Here is an 18330-nt window from a genome sequence, read left to right as displayed (position 1 = left end):
TTGTACCTATACTAATGCTTCTTCAAACAGCCCTGCCTGGTGAGGCTAAGGCTTAATTATCTTTGCTATATCAATAACACCTCAAGCTAAGAGTCTAGATTAAAAAATTATCTCTAACAAAAAAGGTTGGGTTTTTCCTAGCTAGCTCTTTTGTTGTTTTTTTTTGGTTTTGTTTTTAATGGTGTTGACAGCTGTGAAGACATTTCTCAGAAGGATGATGCTTTCTTTTTGCAAAAGCTAATATTTGACTGTAGAAAGTTGTACTCATTTAAAAGAGAAAGCTTATCAAGTGTACCTAAGAGCTATTAGGCTCCAAACCTATAATCAGTCCAAAGTAGGAAGAGCCTCTTGATGTCAAGAAACAGCTTGTTTACAGAAGGCTTTTGGCAAAATTAGTGTAGTCCAACACTTGGCTCCAGAGCAAACAATCCCATAATGCAGCTAATCAACGGCACCTAACAATAAGTCTCTCAGTGGTGACTGCCAATTTATTTTCTCAAAACACTTTGCAAATAATTAATCAAACTTCTCTCTTGGTGTTAAATAAGGGAACACCACTTATTTCAGGGAGATAATGGGTAGCAACGTGCTACTCAGGACAGGATGTGACGCACCAACACCAACTGCGCATGGAGAGTCTTGGTGGAAGAAGACCGTAATTTGCAATGAGGGCACGAACAAAAAGGAAACGTTCCTGCCTGGCACCTGCAGGAGATCATCTTGCACTCTGATCAGGAGAGTGTATTATTGCTGCAGAATATTTTAGTGGTCAGGAAATAATCCACCCGCATGATTTGATTTGCCTGCTTGCACCAGTGGGTTCCCAATACCCAGCTGGTCGACAATAGCATTTGTATATTTTGCTAACATTTTTCCCCTTTGCTTCCCATGTGCTGGGATAGGCTAAAAGGAAAAATATTCCCTTTTCATTAAACCTTTCATAATTTGGAGGTTGGTCAAGCACCTGGTAATTATTTTCTCATTGAAGATAATCAGTGTTAGATTTCAGACTCGTGCCTCGAATCATCATTGTTTTTCTTGTCATGCCTTTTTGGCCATGCTATACCAAAGCCGCATCTTTAACAAACCCAACACTCTCAGACAACTAGTCCTTAGACTGAGACGATCTCTGTTCATATTGTTAAGAACCATGGAAGTGGTTATTGAAAATACTTTGAAATTTGCTGCTGCACTTTTGAGACATTCTCTGTAACATCCACATAACAAAAATCTCAGAGTTAGACATCCATGTTTGCATTTCAAGGATGTCATGCTAGAAGCTATCAGGCACTATTGTAGTGACTCAAGGAGTAATTTGATGCAGTGTGACTTTAAAAAAAAAATTCAGGATGATTCAGAACATTTAAATGGTGATTTGCAAGGTAAGAAATGTATCGACCACTTGGTATTCTCATCATGTCAAAGACACCTAGGTGTTCAGCTCTTTCTGATAATTTACCGCAGCCAGCCTGAGCCAAGTACTCATTTCACAGACTGCAGAAGAGTTGCTCCTTGTTTAAACCAAGTGTGAATAAGGGGAAAATGAGGCCCTTTACTCCAGTGGCATTATGCGGTCACTGAATCCACATAGCCCATCTCTTTCTCTTAATCATTATTCTAATGTTTCTAGTATTCAGTCCTCCACTGCTTGCCCTGAGTGCTAATGAGTGACTTGCCCCCTCCAGAGTCTTTCACTTCAAATTGTCTCACATTCTTTACCAACTCTTGACAGCTCAAGATAGAAATGTCCACCCTGAACAAGATGGAAAACAGCAGAAAAAGCAAACCCTTAACTTTCACATGCCAAAACAAAGAGAGCTGAACTTTAATTTGGATCTTCAGCAGACAACACGATCATCTTTGGGAAAATGATTCTAATTTATGAGTGAAACTCATAGAAATATTATCCATAACATCATTAACAGGGCAGACATCCTTCTGTCTGCAGGCCCTCCAGAGAAGAGAAGGCATCCCCTTCCTTCTAAAAATGAATAAAGAAGCTCCAAGACAAGGAGAGGCAACTCCTATTGCCCATCACACAGGTTGGGGTCTGTCTCGAAGGCTGACAGCATCTTCCAGAATCACTCGTAACTTAGGACTGCCAATTCCTCACTGAGTTTTCAACATCTGTAAGGACCGACTCCTCAATTTCTCAGCATCTGATACAGTACATGAAGGTCACATTGCAGTGTGACACAGACCCAACGACACAAAACGTCTAGACTAAGGAAAATTGACAGCCTCCTCCATTTTAAATTTATACCAGATGAAGTGAAACATCAAAGGAGCTCCTTTTAATGGGCTTTTTGGCATGTGGTCCTTTGTTCTTAACAAGTCGGCACCAGCTGCTATGTCCATAATGCCAAGTCAGTAACGTCCCTGGCCAGATTCTTGGCTGATGTAAATCAGTGTCACTCCTCTGAAGGCAGATATTTCTATTGGTTGACATCAGCTGAAGATTTGGCTCCTCATCCTTAGCAGGTGCAAGCTAAAGTAAAATCTTCTGTGCCATATTTCACATTTCTGCTGTCTTCACCATCACTACTGCTGTACACATTCTCAGGCTGGAGAGTTAATTAGCATCAGCTGTAGCTACTCAAGTTTCTATACAATAAATTCCATATTGTAAGGAACAGCTTTCGTCTAATTATATCTTGTTCATGTGTGTATATATATATATATATATTTCCCACACACACTAATCTTGTACTCTGGGTCATTGAGTGGTGACTTTCCCATAAACGGAAGATGAGGTGAGAACACCAGATAGGCCACATTCATTCATCGCAATATTTCAAATACTATTTAATAATTGAAAGTAAATACTATTAATAGTCTTCAGTCTTAAGATAGACTACATTAGCCCATCCTGATTACCATGAGTATATATTAGTTTAAAGGTGACCTAAAAATATTTCCTTGATATACAAACATCTCAAATACCAGGGGCTTTTCAATGTGTATTTAAAACAAAAACATTTTTTTGCTTTGCAGGTAGCAGCATATCGAAATCCCACAGCACCAGCTGTTCTGATTTTACTCCAGTACAAGTGTGTATATATATATATATATATACAGACATGCACACTACATAAAAAAATTAAAATAGCTCTTGAAACAAATTAAAGTTTAGTTATTTACCCTTTCAGCACTTGTTAATAAAACTCTTGTTTAAGAAGGACACAGAAGCCTATCATCATCTGGGGCCATTCAACATCCCAAAAGCCCAGATCCCATCTCAGTTTTTCCCATTCACTGTCTTGGGTTGCTTTAATTAAGTAAATTGTGCGTTCAAGTCACCTGCCACTCTCTTTGGGAAAAAGTATAAGCAACTACAATACCAGCTCTCTGATCTGTCTTGTTCACTGATTTAAATGTGTTCTTCTCCATCTTGAGTGCTTCATTCCTGAATTCTGCAGGAGAAGTGATGCCGGCAACACAGTCCCCCCAGACCCCCCTGTGCCGGGGCTGGTTCCCAGTGCCCGCGCTTACTGCCGCCCCTGCTCACGCCCGCAGTCACACCCACCACCATCGCGTCATATTCACCTTCCTTTGCTGACTCATGCATACCTCATAATCCTGATTTCCCTACTTTTGGGTAGTTTACCTATGACTGCGATTCGTGAGACGCCCTTTTGCCATCTCCCTCCACCCTCCTCACACCGAGTGCCGCATCCTCCGCATCCTCTCCATCTCAACGTAGGGCTGCAGGAGCCGGCAGGGCACCTACCATCCAAACGGGATTTACACTTCTCTCCACCTCAGCTATTCTTCCTTAATAACCCTGCACAGCAGTTTTGGGCATGACAACAAAAGAAAAACAAAAGTGTAGATGCTATAAAAGTTGAAGTGTTAGCAGAAATTATTCAGGTTTATAATATAGCTGAGGTTTGTGAAGGTGCTCAGGCATCAAGACGTTTATGATTATCTAAGCTTAAACAGATAAATTTAGACGTTGGCATTTATAATCTTTCATAGTAAAGTGATGATAATGTTTAATCAAGAGGTCAAAATGAATATAAAGTTGTCCCATTTTCTTCTCTTTGCCCCTTTTTAATAATTCAGCATAGAGCCCAGTAGGTAATAGATTGTAAAAGATGGATGGAAAACTAGATATTCATGTGGAATATATTCTTCATGAAAGGTAGGTGAGAAATTGGGATTAAAAATGCTCCTGTCTTCAGCAGAAACAAGACTAATCTCTTCATTTTTAACTTACCTTGTATTTATGAGACATCAGCTACAGACAGTAAAGGAAATTGCAGCATTCACTTAAAAGCAGCGTTAGCAAGTTCTGACAGCTTGTTAAAAGCCATGACCGAAGGCAGGGTGATGCACATCCATCACCTGTGACAAGGACTTCATGGAGCTTGGCCTGGGCTTACCCTTGGTCATACCTCTGAGGTAGGTCGTGTGGCTCTCAGTGGGCTGTTTCACATTAACGGGTACACGTTCCTTAAGCTGCCCAAGGGACTTAAATACTGTCCACTCATTAAAAATAAGCACAATTATGTCCTACCACTCTATGTCCTCCCACAGTTCAAGTCTGACTTCACATGTAACACTGATTTTCCAGCACTTACAGCCCAATTTCTTGCCAGATAATGGAAGTAAAGTACCCAAAGCAAAGGAGCCAGTAGAAGATACAGTCCATAGCGCTGAAATCACAAGATCATATTCCATCCTTGGGACGCTATAGCATGAAACATGGCTTTGAACCCTAACTGAGTCTGAGAGATTTGGATTTCTAAGTATAATTACCATCCGGAGCATAGCCCAACATTTACATTTCATTAATATTCCTAAAATATCCTTTTCATATGTGGCACATTGTGGAAATATATACCTCTGGAGATTATCTGGACCAACCTCCTGCTGAAAGCAGGGCCTTAGATTAGGTTATCCAGGTCCACGTAAAGCCAAGTCTTGAATACTTGGATTTGAACATGAAATAGTATGAGTAATGCTATAAGTAGAGTCATCATTACTTTAGTGAAGCCACATGAAAAATTAGTAAAAAGACACTCCAAAGAGGCCATAACTCAACTGGCCCTATAGGAAGGAAACAGCAAACCTGGCCTCAGTACCTGTAAAGCAGAGAAGTATTTGGGTGCCCATTCCACTTCAGATCCTAATAAGGCAGCCTATACATCCTGGAAACTACATTTACAGATTTCATACAGAAAAGTCTAGCCTCGAAAGTAATTTTTCTTTTTTTTTTTTTTTCCTTGCCATGGTGATGTTATTACCACTTGTATTTCTGCTGGCAGGAAGCTATTGCCTACAGCTGCAAACTAATATAAACTCAAACTTTCTGGGTCATCAGAAATGTGATGGACAAAGTGCTCTCCGCAGTTCCTTCATCCATAAGATAACTATGTTAAAGTATTTACACAGTGTCAAAAGTTGTTCACTGCCCCTTCTTTGCTAGTTCTTCCTTCTTTTTAAACATTTCATTTCACAAACATTTCATTGCATAAACATATAGTGCACCAAAGCTTAATATGAATGGATTTGAGCTAGTATACATCAGAGGAAAAAATATCTAAAAGAATTGGGAATCTGTAATGGTATAAACAACTTTGCTGATGGGGTAGTTACTTTGCGGTGTTCATAAAGCAGCATCTTGCAATACAGGTCTTGTAATATTCAGCTGTATACACAGAAGTGCCACAGCAAAAAACAGGAAGGCAACAGTGTCCCATTATAACTTTCTTTAGATATTTAAAACTAGTCCAGGAAAAAAACATATAACAGGCTGCAGCAGATTTGCACCAGAATGGAGTATTGGACCTTAGAGATCACTTCTCTGCCTCTCTTCACCCATTTTCGGAACCCAAGGGAACTCACTTTTTCATTTTCTCCCAGGTTAAAATCATAGCAATTGCCTTTCATTTTAATGAGCAGTGAGGATGTCTCATGCATTTAACTAAGTTTCTTATGATTTGTCACATTTAATGGCTGATGGCTATGCAAGAGCTCATTACTTTGGGGATCCTGGAGAGAAAGACTGTTGTTTTGAAGCATTATTCTGACTGTTTATACAAATTTCACACAGGAAAGTTGTAGTAAGCTGATAAACACCTTCTTATATATTACAAAGGGTGTGATCAAGAGAAATATGTATCTTTACATTCTACATTATTGCTTACACAAAAGGTGGAAGCAGTTAAAAAGGTAACACTTCCCATGTTTATTTACACCTGTATTCTTGTGTATACAAATGGTGGAAGTCCTTTTTCAAAAACCAGTATTTCTCAGCTGGTTACCTCACTTATTTCCTCTTTTTAGTAAAACTGTGAAACCAAGAGCAGTGTCCTATTTCACTTTCTAATTACTTCTAGTAAAAGTGATTCCTTCATGGCCACCACTGTATCACCAAGCCCAGGGAAGGCTCAATATCATTCTAATCCTTGTTTCTGTGGTACATCACAGAGAGACCTTAGATGGTGTTGGACAAAGCCTTGAATACATAATTCTTCCTACAGAAACTTCAGGAAGATGTTGTTATTTGAAATTAGGACAGTATGCAATGAAGTCCAAAGCTGAAACACTTAATTTGCTGGTGCCAGTTAGTGGAAGGTCCTCACCAACCCTCACCCCTTTACATTTCTGCCCCTAAACCCTTTAGCACCGGTTGGCATCTCCCCTCTCCCGCTCCCCGCTGTGCCATCTCCCCTTCAACAACAGACAACCTGGATTACGCTTAGAAACGGAAAGAAATATTTTATTTCAGGCTTTCTTTAGCAGCCAGCCTGAGGGATGCTTCACCCTACGGACCCACGCAGCTTTCATTTAAGGGCCTGGCTCTGGAACTACTGACACTGCCGGTCTCTCTGTTGAAAATCCTGGCTCTGCGGATAATTTTCTTAAAGGTTAAAGCAGGAGGCCTCTGAACGAAGCAGTGCCTTCTCACCGTTTGCACCGTGACAACCGCAGGACGGTCCCACCGATCGCAGGCACGGGAAGGTGAGTGCAGCGGTAACAGCAAGGTGCAAAGGGATGGGGCAGCCCGGGTTTTTGTGCCTTCTCCTGCCCCTGAGACAGCACGCGGCTTCTCATCCTTCGCTTTTTTCCCATTCGCGCACTGGGAAGGTGAAGGTACAAATGAATCTTAGGAAGTAGCTTATGTTCATATACTGACCCTTAGATCAAAACGGCCACATAAGAATGGGTTAATTGCAATTAAATGTAGCCCAAGGTCGCAGGATACATGGGGGGTAAGTTTTAACCTTAGTGCTTTTGGTAAAAACCAGACTCACTCATTGACATTCTTCCCATCCACACTCCCTTCCTGGGGAGTCAATAAACTTAGCTGTGGTTATTCAAGTGCACTGTAAAATAGCTGCTACAGCCCAGTGCAGCAGAAGCTGTACCACTCTGGGCATGAAGCAATCCCCACGGTACCTTTCCCTTCCCCGGGCGCAATGTTGCAAAGAAAATTTTATGTTTGCAAAATGCTTGGAGATGTCTGAAACAAATGCGTTAAAGATTTGCAAACCATTTACCTGGAGCCATTAGTTATAAAAGCCTAGGCTTATTACTATAGCCTTCTAAATAAAAGCTGAAAAGAAGATCATTTTTAATTGCAAGGAGCACAAAGCCAAGCTCAGTGCAGCCATCTCCTTCTTAAAAAAGAAATTCAGCCCTTATACAAAGAAAGACCTAATTATTTTCAGAGGCTAAGTGCTTGCGTGTTGCTGGGAGAAAGAAAAATAAATTACAATTATAAATGGTTAAAAGTAGAGGTTTAATGCAGAAAACACAGGCAAAGCTTTCTCTATCTGCTGTTGAGCAGCATGCAACACCAGCATGGCAAATATATTCATGGTAGTCCTGGAACTGAAAATGTACGGGTTGTGCTCTGACTCACCGTGCCTTTGCAGAAGCAAGGATTACTGTTATCTGCTCACATAAAATCATTGTGGTGGGTCTGTTCCAGCCTGAACCTCTGCTCCACCAGACTGAGGTTTGTGGAAATTACTTACCTGCCTCATCGCTTGAATTAGGAAGCTGGAGAGAAAATGTAGTGTGATAGCTGCCAGACTGCTTACCATCATCTTTCTCTGTTGTTGCTACATTATTAGGTCCTCTGGGTATATCCACAAACGCTGGAAGTTCAGAGACGAAGACACTTTGCAAAGGGTATTTACTACCCAAATAGCCTTCATTTGTTTTCTCTTTATTAATTACATTATTTTCTGTTAAGTGGGCACTCAAGTTTGATCTGAGTGGAGTCTCGTTTTCTCCTAGGAGCTTTGTTTGAAATATCGCCTCTATTGGCTCTCCATTAGCTATGCCATCTACTCCATCTGCTGTTAATCTAGACGAACTGCAATTTATATTGAAGGACAACACTGATCTATGAATTTTTTGGTAGTTAATTCGAGGTTGGTCAATGCATACATTGAGCGACTTGTCTAAATAATAGATGGTATTTGGACACTGCTGAGAAACCTGAAGGTGGACACATGAGGTGAACGAAGGTGGTACTCTCTCTCTCCCGTCACTGCTTTGAAGACCCACGCCGTTCTCCTTGTTTCCAGGGTCAAAAAGCTGTTTTCGTGGCTCTTCGCCTAATTGTGAGCAGGATTCAGCAATCTTTAATGGAGAGGCACGCTGGTTTGCTTTGCCTGGGGGAGGCCAGCAACGGAAGGCAGCAGGGACTTTGCTTGAGGTTGGGGACATGGTGTTGGGCTCTTGCACAGCCCCGGGTCCACGTGCTGGGTCGCTGGAGCCCACAGCAACACGCCTGGCAGTAACAGTTATGGAGGCAAACCCTTTCTGCTGGTTTTGACACCGTTTTTCCTCTGTGATGGGAGAGTCCAATGGAGACGTGGCATCGTCTAAAGATGCTTGAATTTCTAATCTGCTGGGAAGTACCATAAATACTCTGTTAATGTTGACTGACGCATGGTTAGCCAAAGATTGCTTTGTGTGATAAGCACTGGGCTGGGGGATCATGGACTGCATAGGCAAAGCGGGCCAATTTTCTTTTGATTTATTCTCATCAGTCATCTGTGAAATGACTATCGGTGAAATCAATGTTGTATTTTGTGATGACAGAGATTCCTGCAAACGAAAAGATTCAAATTATCAACATACTCTATTATAATATATGTAAGTGTTTCTCATGTACCGTCTATCACACCAGGCAGTTTTGTTTGAGATTTCATGTTAACTTTCTATTCATACTAACTGTTTTGTCACTTAAACACACAGTCTCTTGAAATCAGCTCTGAAATGCCTGGGAGACTTCAATGAAAACCTTATCACTCTGGTGCAAAAAAAGTTTAAAAATGTGTATTCTATACAATTATTTCAGTATTTAACCCATTGTTGCAGTTGGGATTTGTGGCTGCTGTGTTTGTTTAAAAATGGACATGTCAAAGGCAATTGCCAGTTTCAGACTCTAAACTGCTCTTTCACGATGGACAGCTGGAATTGAAAATGCATTTAAATATACTACAGATCATTATCCTGAAGGTCCACATGTGCCATCACATGCTGCAGAGGACATGTGGGCACCAGGGTCATGACTGCTCTACAACTTCACTGGTTATAAGCATGGAAAAACTTCTCCATGTTCTCTCCCACAAAAGTGATATAATTACCTATAAGGGCTCCAGGTACTATTTTAACTCATTAGTTCCCTCTTGCTTATGATTACTTGGCGGCACCTATCAATGATGTAAAACCACATACGTCCAAGAGTGATTGACAGTGGCGCAGATTCATTTTTCCAACCATGACAGGAAACATCTATCTTGATAGACCGTACATTACTTCACTCGATGTGACAAAGGAGGTGCTTTTACGTTAAAGCTAACCTGAGTTTAAAACCTCCTGCTATTATTATCCACATGGCTGGTCACATAAGTCACATGCAATAAAGCATCTGGCCTAATCTCATTGCTGCTGTAAATTGGCTGATTTGATTGCTCCTGCCCTGTGTTCCTAGATCTCCCGATCCTAATAGAAAAAAAAAACCCCACTGAACTGGCATGCAAAATCTGAGGATTATCTTCATAATGAAAGCTCATCCAAGTTCATTTGGGGTTTAGGTGCCATTTGCTAGCTGTACTGCTCCTGCTTGTTACAAATTCATCTCAGTCATCTCTGGGTGTCTATCATCTGATAATCAATGCCGGTACTTGACAAGCGTTTCACAAAACATAATATTCTTGTTCCTCTAGGAAGACTATGTGAGTGACAGAGTCGTGACCTCCTGGGTGCCATGGTCATCCTTCTCAGGGCTTGAGCGCTGGAGTCGGGACACGGCACCAAAGCCCATGGGGAAAACCATTCCTGTGCTCCCGGCCTCCATGGAAACAACACAGAAAACGGGCTCCTTTGTAACTCTTGGGAAGGCTGATTTGGGAACCCAAATAGGTAGAGGTAGATCAAGAGTTTATTAACGAGGTGAAATGCCAAGTAAATTTTATCAACTCTTTAAACCAGCTGCCTGTGGTTTTGACAATTCAATAATTTCACAGCCCCAGGGAAAGCGTTTTCTTCCTTCTTTGTTTCTTTCATGCTTTGTAACAACATTTGCCTCATATTTTCTGCACTGCATTTACTTCTACCTACAGGTTTAAGACCTTTGCATGCCTTCCAAAACTCTCAACTTCCCCAAGATTTCAACAGCGCACCAAAAAAGAATGTTCCTTGAAATACTTTATTTTGGATGCATCTCTCATACTCCAGTAGTTAATTTGACATTTATTTCTTTTGTTAAGGGCTGCACAGATGGAGACATTCTGCAAGAGTCCAAAGGCATGTCAAAAATGCTCCTGATTAGCTTCAAACTCAAGCACCAATATTTTAAATAATTTACTTTTCCTTTTTCTGCTTGAGTATATGTATTCTTCCTTCCTCCCAATCTTTGGCAAAGAAATGTATCTTTAAGGTTTGACCCGCTGATCCTATACTCATTGGGAGCTTTCAAGCTTCACTGCATCTTGTGAAAAAAAATATGCACTTACACAAAGTAATTGTGGTGAACTGAAAACATCGGGCTTTACCTTGAGAACATGAGACAGAGTGTAGTGATATTTGGGATACCACTTGATTTAGTCTCCTGGCGTGTTTTTAACAACTTTTTTCCCCCCACAAAACATGGAGTTTTTTCCCCCTCACCAAGAGCTCACAGAATCACAACATTTAGCCATCATTTTATTTGGCTTTTCTGCTGCTTAAGCTAAGCCTAGCTAAACAAAACCAAATCAAATACCCTGCTCAGCAATCAGCGACTGTTTTTTAAACCTGAATGCATTCTGCTGACTGCTATCTAAACACAATTTATTTATTTTACCTTGGTAGAGCTTGATTTTCTCTCCGCAGCACTCTCCCGCTGCAGGCCTGTGCATGTCCTCTGACCGTCAGTGCCCCATTGCTTTTGTGTCACTCCTGGGGAAAAAATGCAGAGAAAGTAATATTATTTTCAGTGTCCTGGAGGCGATGAGTTAGAAAATGTGGGTTTAAATGGAGTCCAAGCAGGAAGGAAAGAGCTACTGTAAATGATCTGATTGCCCTGGGATCTGGTTATCGGAGGGATCCTGTTTCTCCCTCTTCCCTCGAAACACCCCTGGGACCCTGTTGCGAAAATGTGTTTGTGGACAGTCTCACAGTGTGTTCAGGGCTGATCCAGAGCTTGAATATGTCTGCTTTTGACTTTGGCTTCAGGCGTGAGCGTGGAGGATTCAGGGAAGATGGGAAATGCGGATTTCGACACATGTCACTTTTGTCTAGTCTGCAGAACTGGGAGCACAAATGAGCGCATTAATGGGCTGCATGCTACGAGTTTGGTTTCATTTGAACTAAGTCACCTTCACATTTAAAGAACTACAGTAATTTTAAATCATATTCACAAATTCTATTACATCATAACTTTTCTAGTTCAGTGATACTATTACATCAGTACATCTCTCTCTGATTTTGTCATCTTTTGTTTTCTGTGAGCACTAGCCTGTCTGCAGCTTTTTACACAGAGCTAATTTCCATACAACATGGAGTCTGGGCTATTGCAATGATGCATTACATCTGCTGTCAACAGTTTTGCCAGAAATTACGTTACTTTCTATTTTGTAATAAGCGTCCAAAATTAATTTTCAAAAATTCTCTGTTTGGGCTGAAATCTCTTGACATTACTGGCTGTTGCTTTATAGCAACAAGTCACACCACTAGTAAGACCTTTTGTATTTTTTTTTCTTTCACTTAGGCAGCCTGCCACAGAAGTTGATAATTTTTTACTAAGCAGAATTTCAGTTTCCATGTAACATTATATTAACAAAGGAATATAAATCAGCTCCACTTTAAGAAGTGTTCATTAAAGCATATCCACCATAGCAGGCTTCCTGGCTTCATCTCCATGGGTGCAGCTAAGGAGTAGAAGAGGAAGAGGGGGAAGGTATCAGGTCTATCCCCCAGCGAGAGATCTCCTTGAGTCCCACCACAGAACAGAAAACACAAAACACTCACGGGAGGTTTGACGAACCCTCTAATTTTATAAAGTGTACTTTAATGCTTTACTGGCACAGCTCCAAGATGCCAAGGCCACTGTGTATATTCATAGCTGGCATAGCTGTTTGCTTTTGTCATTGAGCAACAGAAAGTCCTGAGCAACAGAGAAAACAGCTGGACTCATTAGCCACAGTACGGAAAAAAAAGAGAATCCAGAAAATAGCCAGAGCAGGGGGCCCACTAGACATTTTTTGGCAAAGAAATAATGCACGGTTGCAATCAGCGAAAATGCAATGAACCTGATCTAGCACTGGTCGTGGTAACTGCTGGCACAAAACAGGGGCGGGATGCCCTTGGAGCCTGCTCCTCGTCCTGCTGTGGTACACAGCGAGGAGGTGCTGCGCTTTCTGTGAAGGACAAAATCCACCTGCATCCACAAGCAGTGGGGTGGGGTAACTGCTGGGTGAGCCCTATGGAAAGGTTATTTTCAGTGTATCAGTAGTGCGATGAATTACACGTGAATACCTTCACAATGAAGAGCTGCTACATATGCTGTCTTTCTTACTTTTTAAAACAACTGAATAGGGAATAACTTGCAGAGAAGGATAAAGGAGAAATTCTTGGATTGAGTTAAGGCAAGACCTCAAAAAATCCAAACATTTGATAAAAACCCCATATGTAATTAAAGCGACAACTTCAACTAAGTTATCAATATTTTCCTCAAATGCTTTACAGTAAGAAAACCACAGTTGTCTCAGATCGAGCTGGAAAGCTACAACAGGAGAACATCAACTTGTGAATGTCAACCGTTGCACAAGGAAATCCAGAAGGCTGGCCGGAGATAAATCAGATCCAGAGAGGCATGTTTTGCCAGATGGCCTTTCATGAATTTCATTCAAATGTATTTTCGGCACAAGAAAAAGACTGAGTACTACAGGGTCAGACAAGAACAAGTTGTCAAAGTCCACGCCGTAGATTACATATAAGTTATTCTTATCAGAGTAACCTCCTGTGATTAGCAATAATCTGTAGGTAGGACCTTCCAATTTCCCACAGATCCCTTGGAATAGATTGGTTAATTCTTGCTTGTCTAACTTTAAAAAGTAGCTGTTTCTGCAGCACAAGAGATAGAAAGAAGTGAGGTGGGAAGAAGAAGAAGAGGAGGAAGTGTTTATTTTCTTTGCTAGATCATCCAGAATGGAGTTTTGCTTTGCATTTTGTACCATATCCCGTGCAATGACATTCTCATATTACTATGGTAATCCTATTGTTGGAAAACACTCAAACTTTTGCCAAGTCATTTAGTCTAGTTGCTAAGATAGATTAAATGGCATTGGTGGCAAAAGCTGCGGTATTTTTCATGATATTATTAAATCTATTCTTGGAAGCTTCACATTTGTTAATTCATGTCAACAGAACAAGCGAAAAAAACCCCAAACCTTTAAAAAGAGCTTGAATCTGTGCTTGAAATGAAGACACTTCAGAGAGCACAAGGGTTTAGCTGCGATATGTCACATACAGAGTTTTCATACAAATTCTCATTGCTGACAAAACACATTGCACTGTAACTCTTGTTACACAACGAAATGCAAAGTTCAGTTTTTCCCTGGTGCGAAAGCATGAAAGAAATGGCATTTCAAGTACTTTCCATCTCTGTGGGGAGTATGAGAAACTTATTTTTATGCGAGTTGAAATCCCAAGGATTTGTTTAACCTCCCCAGACCTTCCCTTCCCACCGTGACGCACCTCTCCAGCTTACAAACGGGAGATGCGATGAGGGATAGAGGAGCAATTGCCGGCATATGAATTTTGTCCTATTACATCTTCACTCTTTTTATTTTTTTCCTCACAAATACTGTTTGTTGAACCAAATGATACGCTCCTTGGCAAGGCATCTGGACATCCGGCTACAGACCAGGGTTTTCCTAATTACGGAGTGCAGCTGGAACCGATTCTCCCAGTCTCGAGTGCCTGGATGTCTGCCTCGGGCCAACTGGCAGCCGGCTCAGATAATGATTCAGAAAAGATGTACTTGTAAATCAGCTTGCTAAAACACAGATAGATTGCAAAGGTGAGGGTGCTGGTGAAAAATAGCGGACTGCGAGTGTTTGGCATGCACAGGACAGCCCAGTTTGTAGCCAGCTGAGGTTTTGTACAAAACTCGAGACACACATGAAAACAGTCCACGGATAATGCTATTCTGCCAGTGTTTCAGGTCTTTGCTAGACACATACAGAGTGCCGTGCCGGGGAGGGTTGTTTGATGACACCCAGAGTGACACTGGGCAGAGCTGGGATGACTTTAGACCACGAGCCCTGGCCTTGTCTCCAGGTTTTGTCGTGAAAGTTGCATTCATTTACTATTCATATGCTGACAAACTTCAAACGTATGTCAGCGCTTCTGATCTCCTCCGCTCCAAGCCCTGCTTACTCTGCGCCGACCGGGTCTGCCATCCTCCCCGAGCCACCAGCACCACCTCAAAATGAACTCCTCCGGAGGCTCCAGGAACCTCCAGCACTTCCCTCAAAACACCGTAAAACAGCATCACAGAACAAATACACCAGTAAGAAAGGGGGAAAATTTCCCCACTTTACTAAAAGATCTTTTTTGTTGATCCTTAGCCCACTAAGAGACCTGTGAGGGGAGTCAGGCTCCCTCCCAGGTCCATGGCAGCCAGGGTCCCTACAGCCCCCAGGTCAGCACTGTTGATTATCCAAAAATGCTCAAATTCCTCACTTGGGACCTTGGTAGCTAAAGGACATCAATGGCTTGGCTGCAGGGTCAGGCATCAGAGCAGTCACTCAGCTAATACAATGTCTTTGGCATCACTTAAAACTTTTTTTTAAGCCTTTTTCTCCTTCTATGCATTATTCCTATCTAAATTATGAGCAGATAAACTATATTATTAAAATCAGCTTGGAGGAAATAATTTATACTTTATTCTGTTTAAAACATTAGATTTGTTTAAATTTGCTTGTGACTTTTTAAATTCAAATACCTAAGGAAGCCTTGAGGAAAAGAGTGCCATCATTAAAGATTCACCACGCTCCCTCTCAGTAAGGCTGGGAGAGATCATAATTCACTTCTTCAGATCTGAAGTGAGTCATCCAGAAAAACCATCCGGACATTACAGATACATCTAAGATGAAAGCCAAGTCAGAATGAACACCAGAATCAAATCCACGTCTTCTGGTCTTCTTCATGTGTCATAAAGAAAGAATATCATAAAATTGCAGAGACTATTGTCACCTAAAATGAAACTGAACAATAAATCTAAAGTTCACATGCCCGGTACTAAAAGCAGAAACAGACGAATGCTGAAAATCCCACCTTTCACTGAAGTCCCTGCTGATATTAAATTGATTTATTGGGAATCTGCTGGTGAATGTTGTGTTTACTTGTTAACGGAGAGAGCGATGCATCTCCAGAACGCCTTGGCACAGGCACAGTCTTGCCATCCTTCAAGGACGTTATCCCGAGCCTTCAGAAGTGATGTTAAGTTCAAGGAAGAGGCGAGGTGGTGTGTTGACAACGGTCTGAAGGCAGCATCCCAGTGAAGATGGGGCACAGGCAGGGCAGGAAGGCAGCCCCACAGCCACAGGTGGATTTTAATCTCTTACAGTCTCATAAAAATACACCTGACTTTCATCTCTGCAGGATTTGACATTCAGCAACCTTCATGTAAGACTAGACAGTAGCTTTCACCGAGATACTTAAGGAGCACATGATGTCATCCTGATAGCTCGAACACAGCTAGAAACCACACTGTACTTAGTCATCAAGAGAGGATGACAGAGGGAGAGCACATCAGTCCTGTTAAAGCATCTTTGCTGAACTCCTTTTAAGAAGTAGCATGCCCCTACCTACAATGGGGGTCAAACAGCAATATAGATTTAAAGGAGGAGAAAGCAACTGCCAACTCTTTACTTGAAATCTTTCTTGTCATGAAAAAACCCAAACCAATACAAACAAGTACTTTGCACAAAAGAAAGTACTTGAACACAGTTGCACAAAGATAACAGTATTTTAAGGCAACTTTGTTGGGAAGATTTTCAAATCAGAGTAAGCAGAAAAGGCTGAAATCATTTCAGTCTGAACAGGATTCATTATGTAAACAAAATAGAAAAATATTTTTTTAAGATGTCAGGATGGATTTTCTTCTATTACAAGTAGCTTCATGAGATTTGTTAACTGAATTATCTTTCCCTGCTTGCACACCTTGAAGCTGTAGCTGGCTGCCTGCAGAGATGATTACAGGATCCGCCATGGAACGGACAAATGAGTTCTGGTCTGCTATCAGAAAGCCAGAAGTCGTAAATCTCTCATTATCCATGCCATTAGAAGCAAGGTGCTCATCAGGGGGCTAGAAAGAGCACAGGAATTATATCTTGAAACCCATGCATAAGAGAAAAAAATATTGTGTTTTCATTATGCACCACTATTATTCTTTATCTTCACTTAATAAAATAAAGTGGGGAATCACCCCCAGCATATCTTTCACACACACAGACAAAATTAAGTAGATTCTTCACTTTCTCCTTTTCCCCTTTCTGCTCCTTCTCCAAGTTCTATTTTTTTTTCCTTTTTTTTTTTTTTTTTTAAATTTTCAGTAGTGTGGGGAGGAACACATTCCTAGGTTTCTCTAGACAGCATAAGCTTACAGTAACAAATCTCAGTCCCTAGAAGCAGTGACTAACTCACCAAAACTGCTGAAGCCCAGCTGTGTGGACATAACTCAGGCCAAGGACTCAAATGGGAGTACACTGGAAGATTTAACTGACATAGGTTTGATTTCTTCAGCTCAAATAACATGGTCTGTCACTGGAGCTCCCTGCTGGAGCTCTTCTGAGATCTTTATAAATTGTAGTAGGAGCAGAATGGGGAGCTCAAAAACAGGGTATTAGGGGGAGGTTATCTGTAAGACATGGAGAATTGGGGTGGATCACGAGGGATAATAATGTTTAATAGCCAAATCATACCCTTTCATAATTTTTCTTCAGTAGTTTCATTGTAGAAATGGAAGACATGCCATAAACGTCACAGGTTCCTATTCCTGTGGCAGTGAGAGGAAGAACTGGAGCCAAGGAGCAAGCCATCAAGCTCCCCAATGCTGATGAGTCAAACAACAGAGGTCTTGAAGCTCCATGGTTCCCCCCACTTTGGTGGGACTGCCTTCCACCCACCTCTTTGCACTGCTAAAAGCAATGCAAAATTGTCCATATATTTCACCATGATTCTGGGAGATAAATACTTTCGTATCATTGGGACACATTTTCCGAGGAGGATTTTGCAAAACAGTGAAACATCATGCATGAGCAGCAAAAAACCCAAACTCTCCTTGGAGAAGAGGTCTCCCCTCTAGGTAATCCTGGCAAATTCCGATTCCTGTATGAGATGCTCTATCCTCACACCAAGGCAAAGGGCAGCACAGGGGAGATGACACCTTTGGTTTCTTGTCCAAGTTCCTGTTTGGTGGCCAGCTTACTCTATTGGAAAGCTGCTGATACCAAAAAGTTATCTGGGATTTTTTAAACAAGTCCTCTTGTGAGGTCTCAGCAGCTCTGGAAGCAGCATCTGCAGAGGAATCACCAGGAGGGGTTTTGTCCTGAAGGTGAAGTTTGGGACCGTGCGAGAAAAGGCAGATTGATGGCAATCAAAGATGGAGATGAAAGGGTGACAGACTCTGAAAGTCTGTCACTGGCATGGCACAGGAGGCAGGAGAGGAGAAAAGCCAAGAGCAACAGGGTTTCTGGAGGCTGTTTCATGTAGAAATATATAGCACTGACTTTTGGGTTAGACAAACTTGAATAAAACATTTAAATATGAACACTAGATGTGCCAGACGTTTGTACAGAAGAGAAGGTAGAC

The 18330-nt window shown here is 41.4% G+C and overlaps 1 protein-coding gene across 2 annotated transcripts in view; it reads right to left on the bottom strand.

The window, feature by feature from the left end:
* Window positions 1-18330, bottom strand: part of C11H10orf90 (chromosome 11 C10orf90 homolog) — a 66020-nt gene that overhangs the window by 22974 nt on the left and 24716 nt on the right. The window contains exons 2-3 of one of the 2 annotated variants that reach the window (XM_030031470.1): window positions 11315-11409; window positions 7989-9072 (exon numbers count right to left, since the gene is read on the bottom strand). In XM_030031470.1, the coding sequence (XP_029887330.1) occupies window positions 7989-9072; window positions 11315-11409 (1179 nt within the window). The remainder of the gene's footprint in view (window positions 1-7988; window positions 9073-11314; window positions 11410-18330) is intronic. The other variant, XM_030031472.1, reaches the window with a different exon arrangement.

Source organism: Aquila chrysaetos, chromosome 11 (genome assembly GCF_900496995.4).
Source record: "Aquila chrysaetos chrysaetos chromosome 11, bAquChr1.4, whole genome shotgun sequence".
Classification (NCBI taxonomy): domain Eukaryota; kingdom Metazoa; phylum Chordata; class Aves; order Accipitriformes; family Accipitridae; genus Aquila; species Aquila chrysaetos.
The sequence above is the reverse complement of the archived record's forward strand: the minus strand, read 5'-3'. Positions and strand labels throughout refer to the sequence as shown.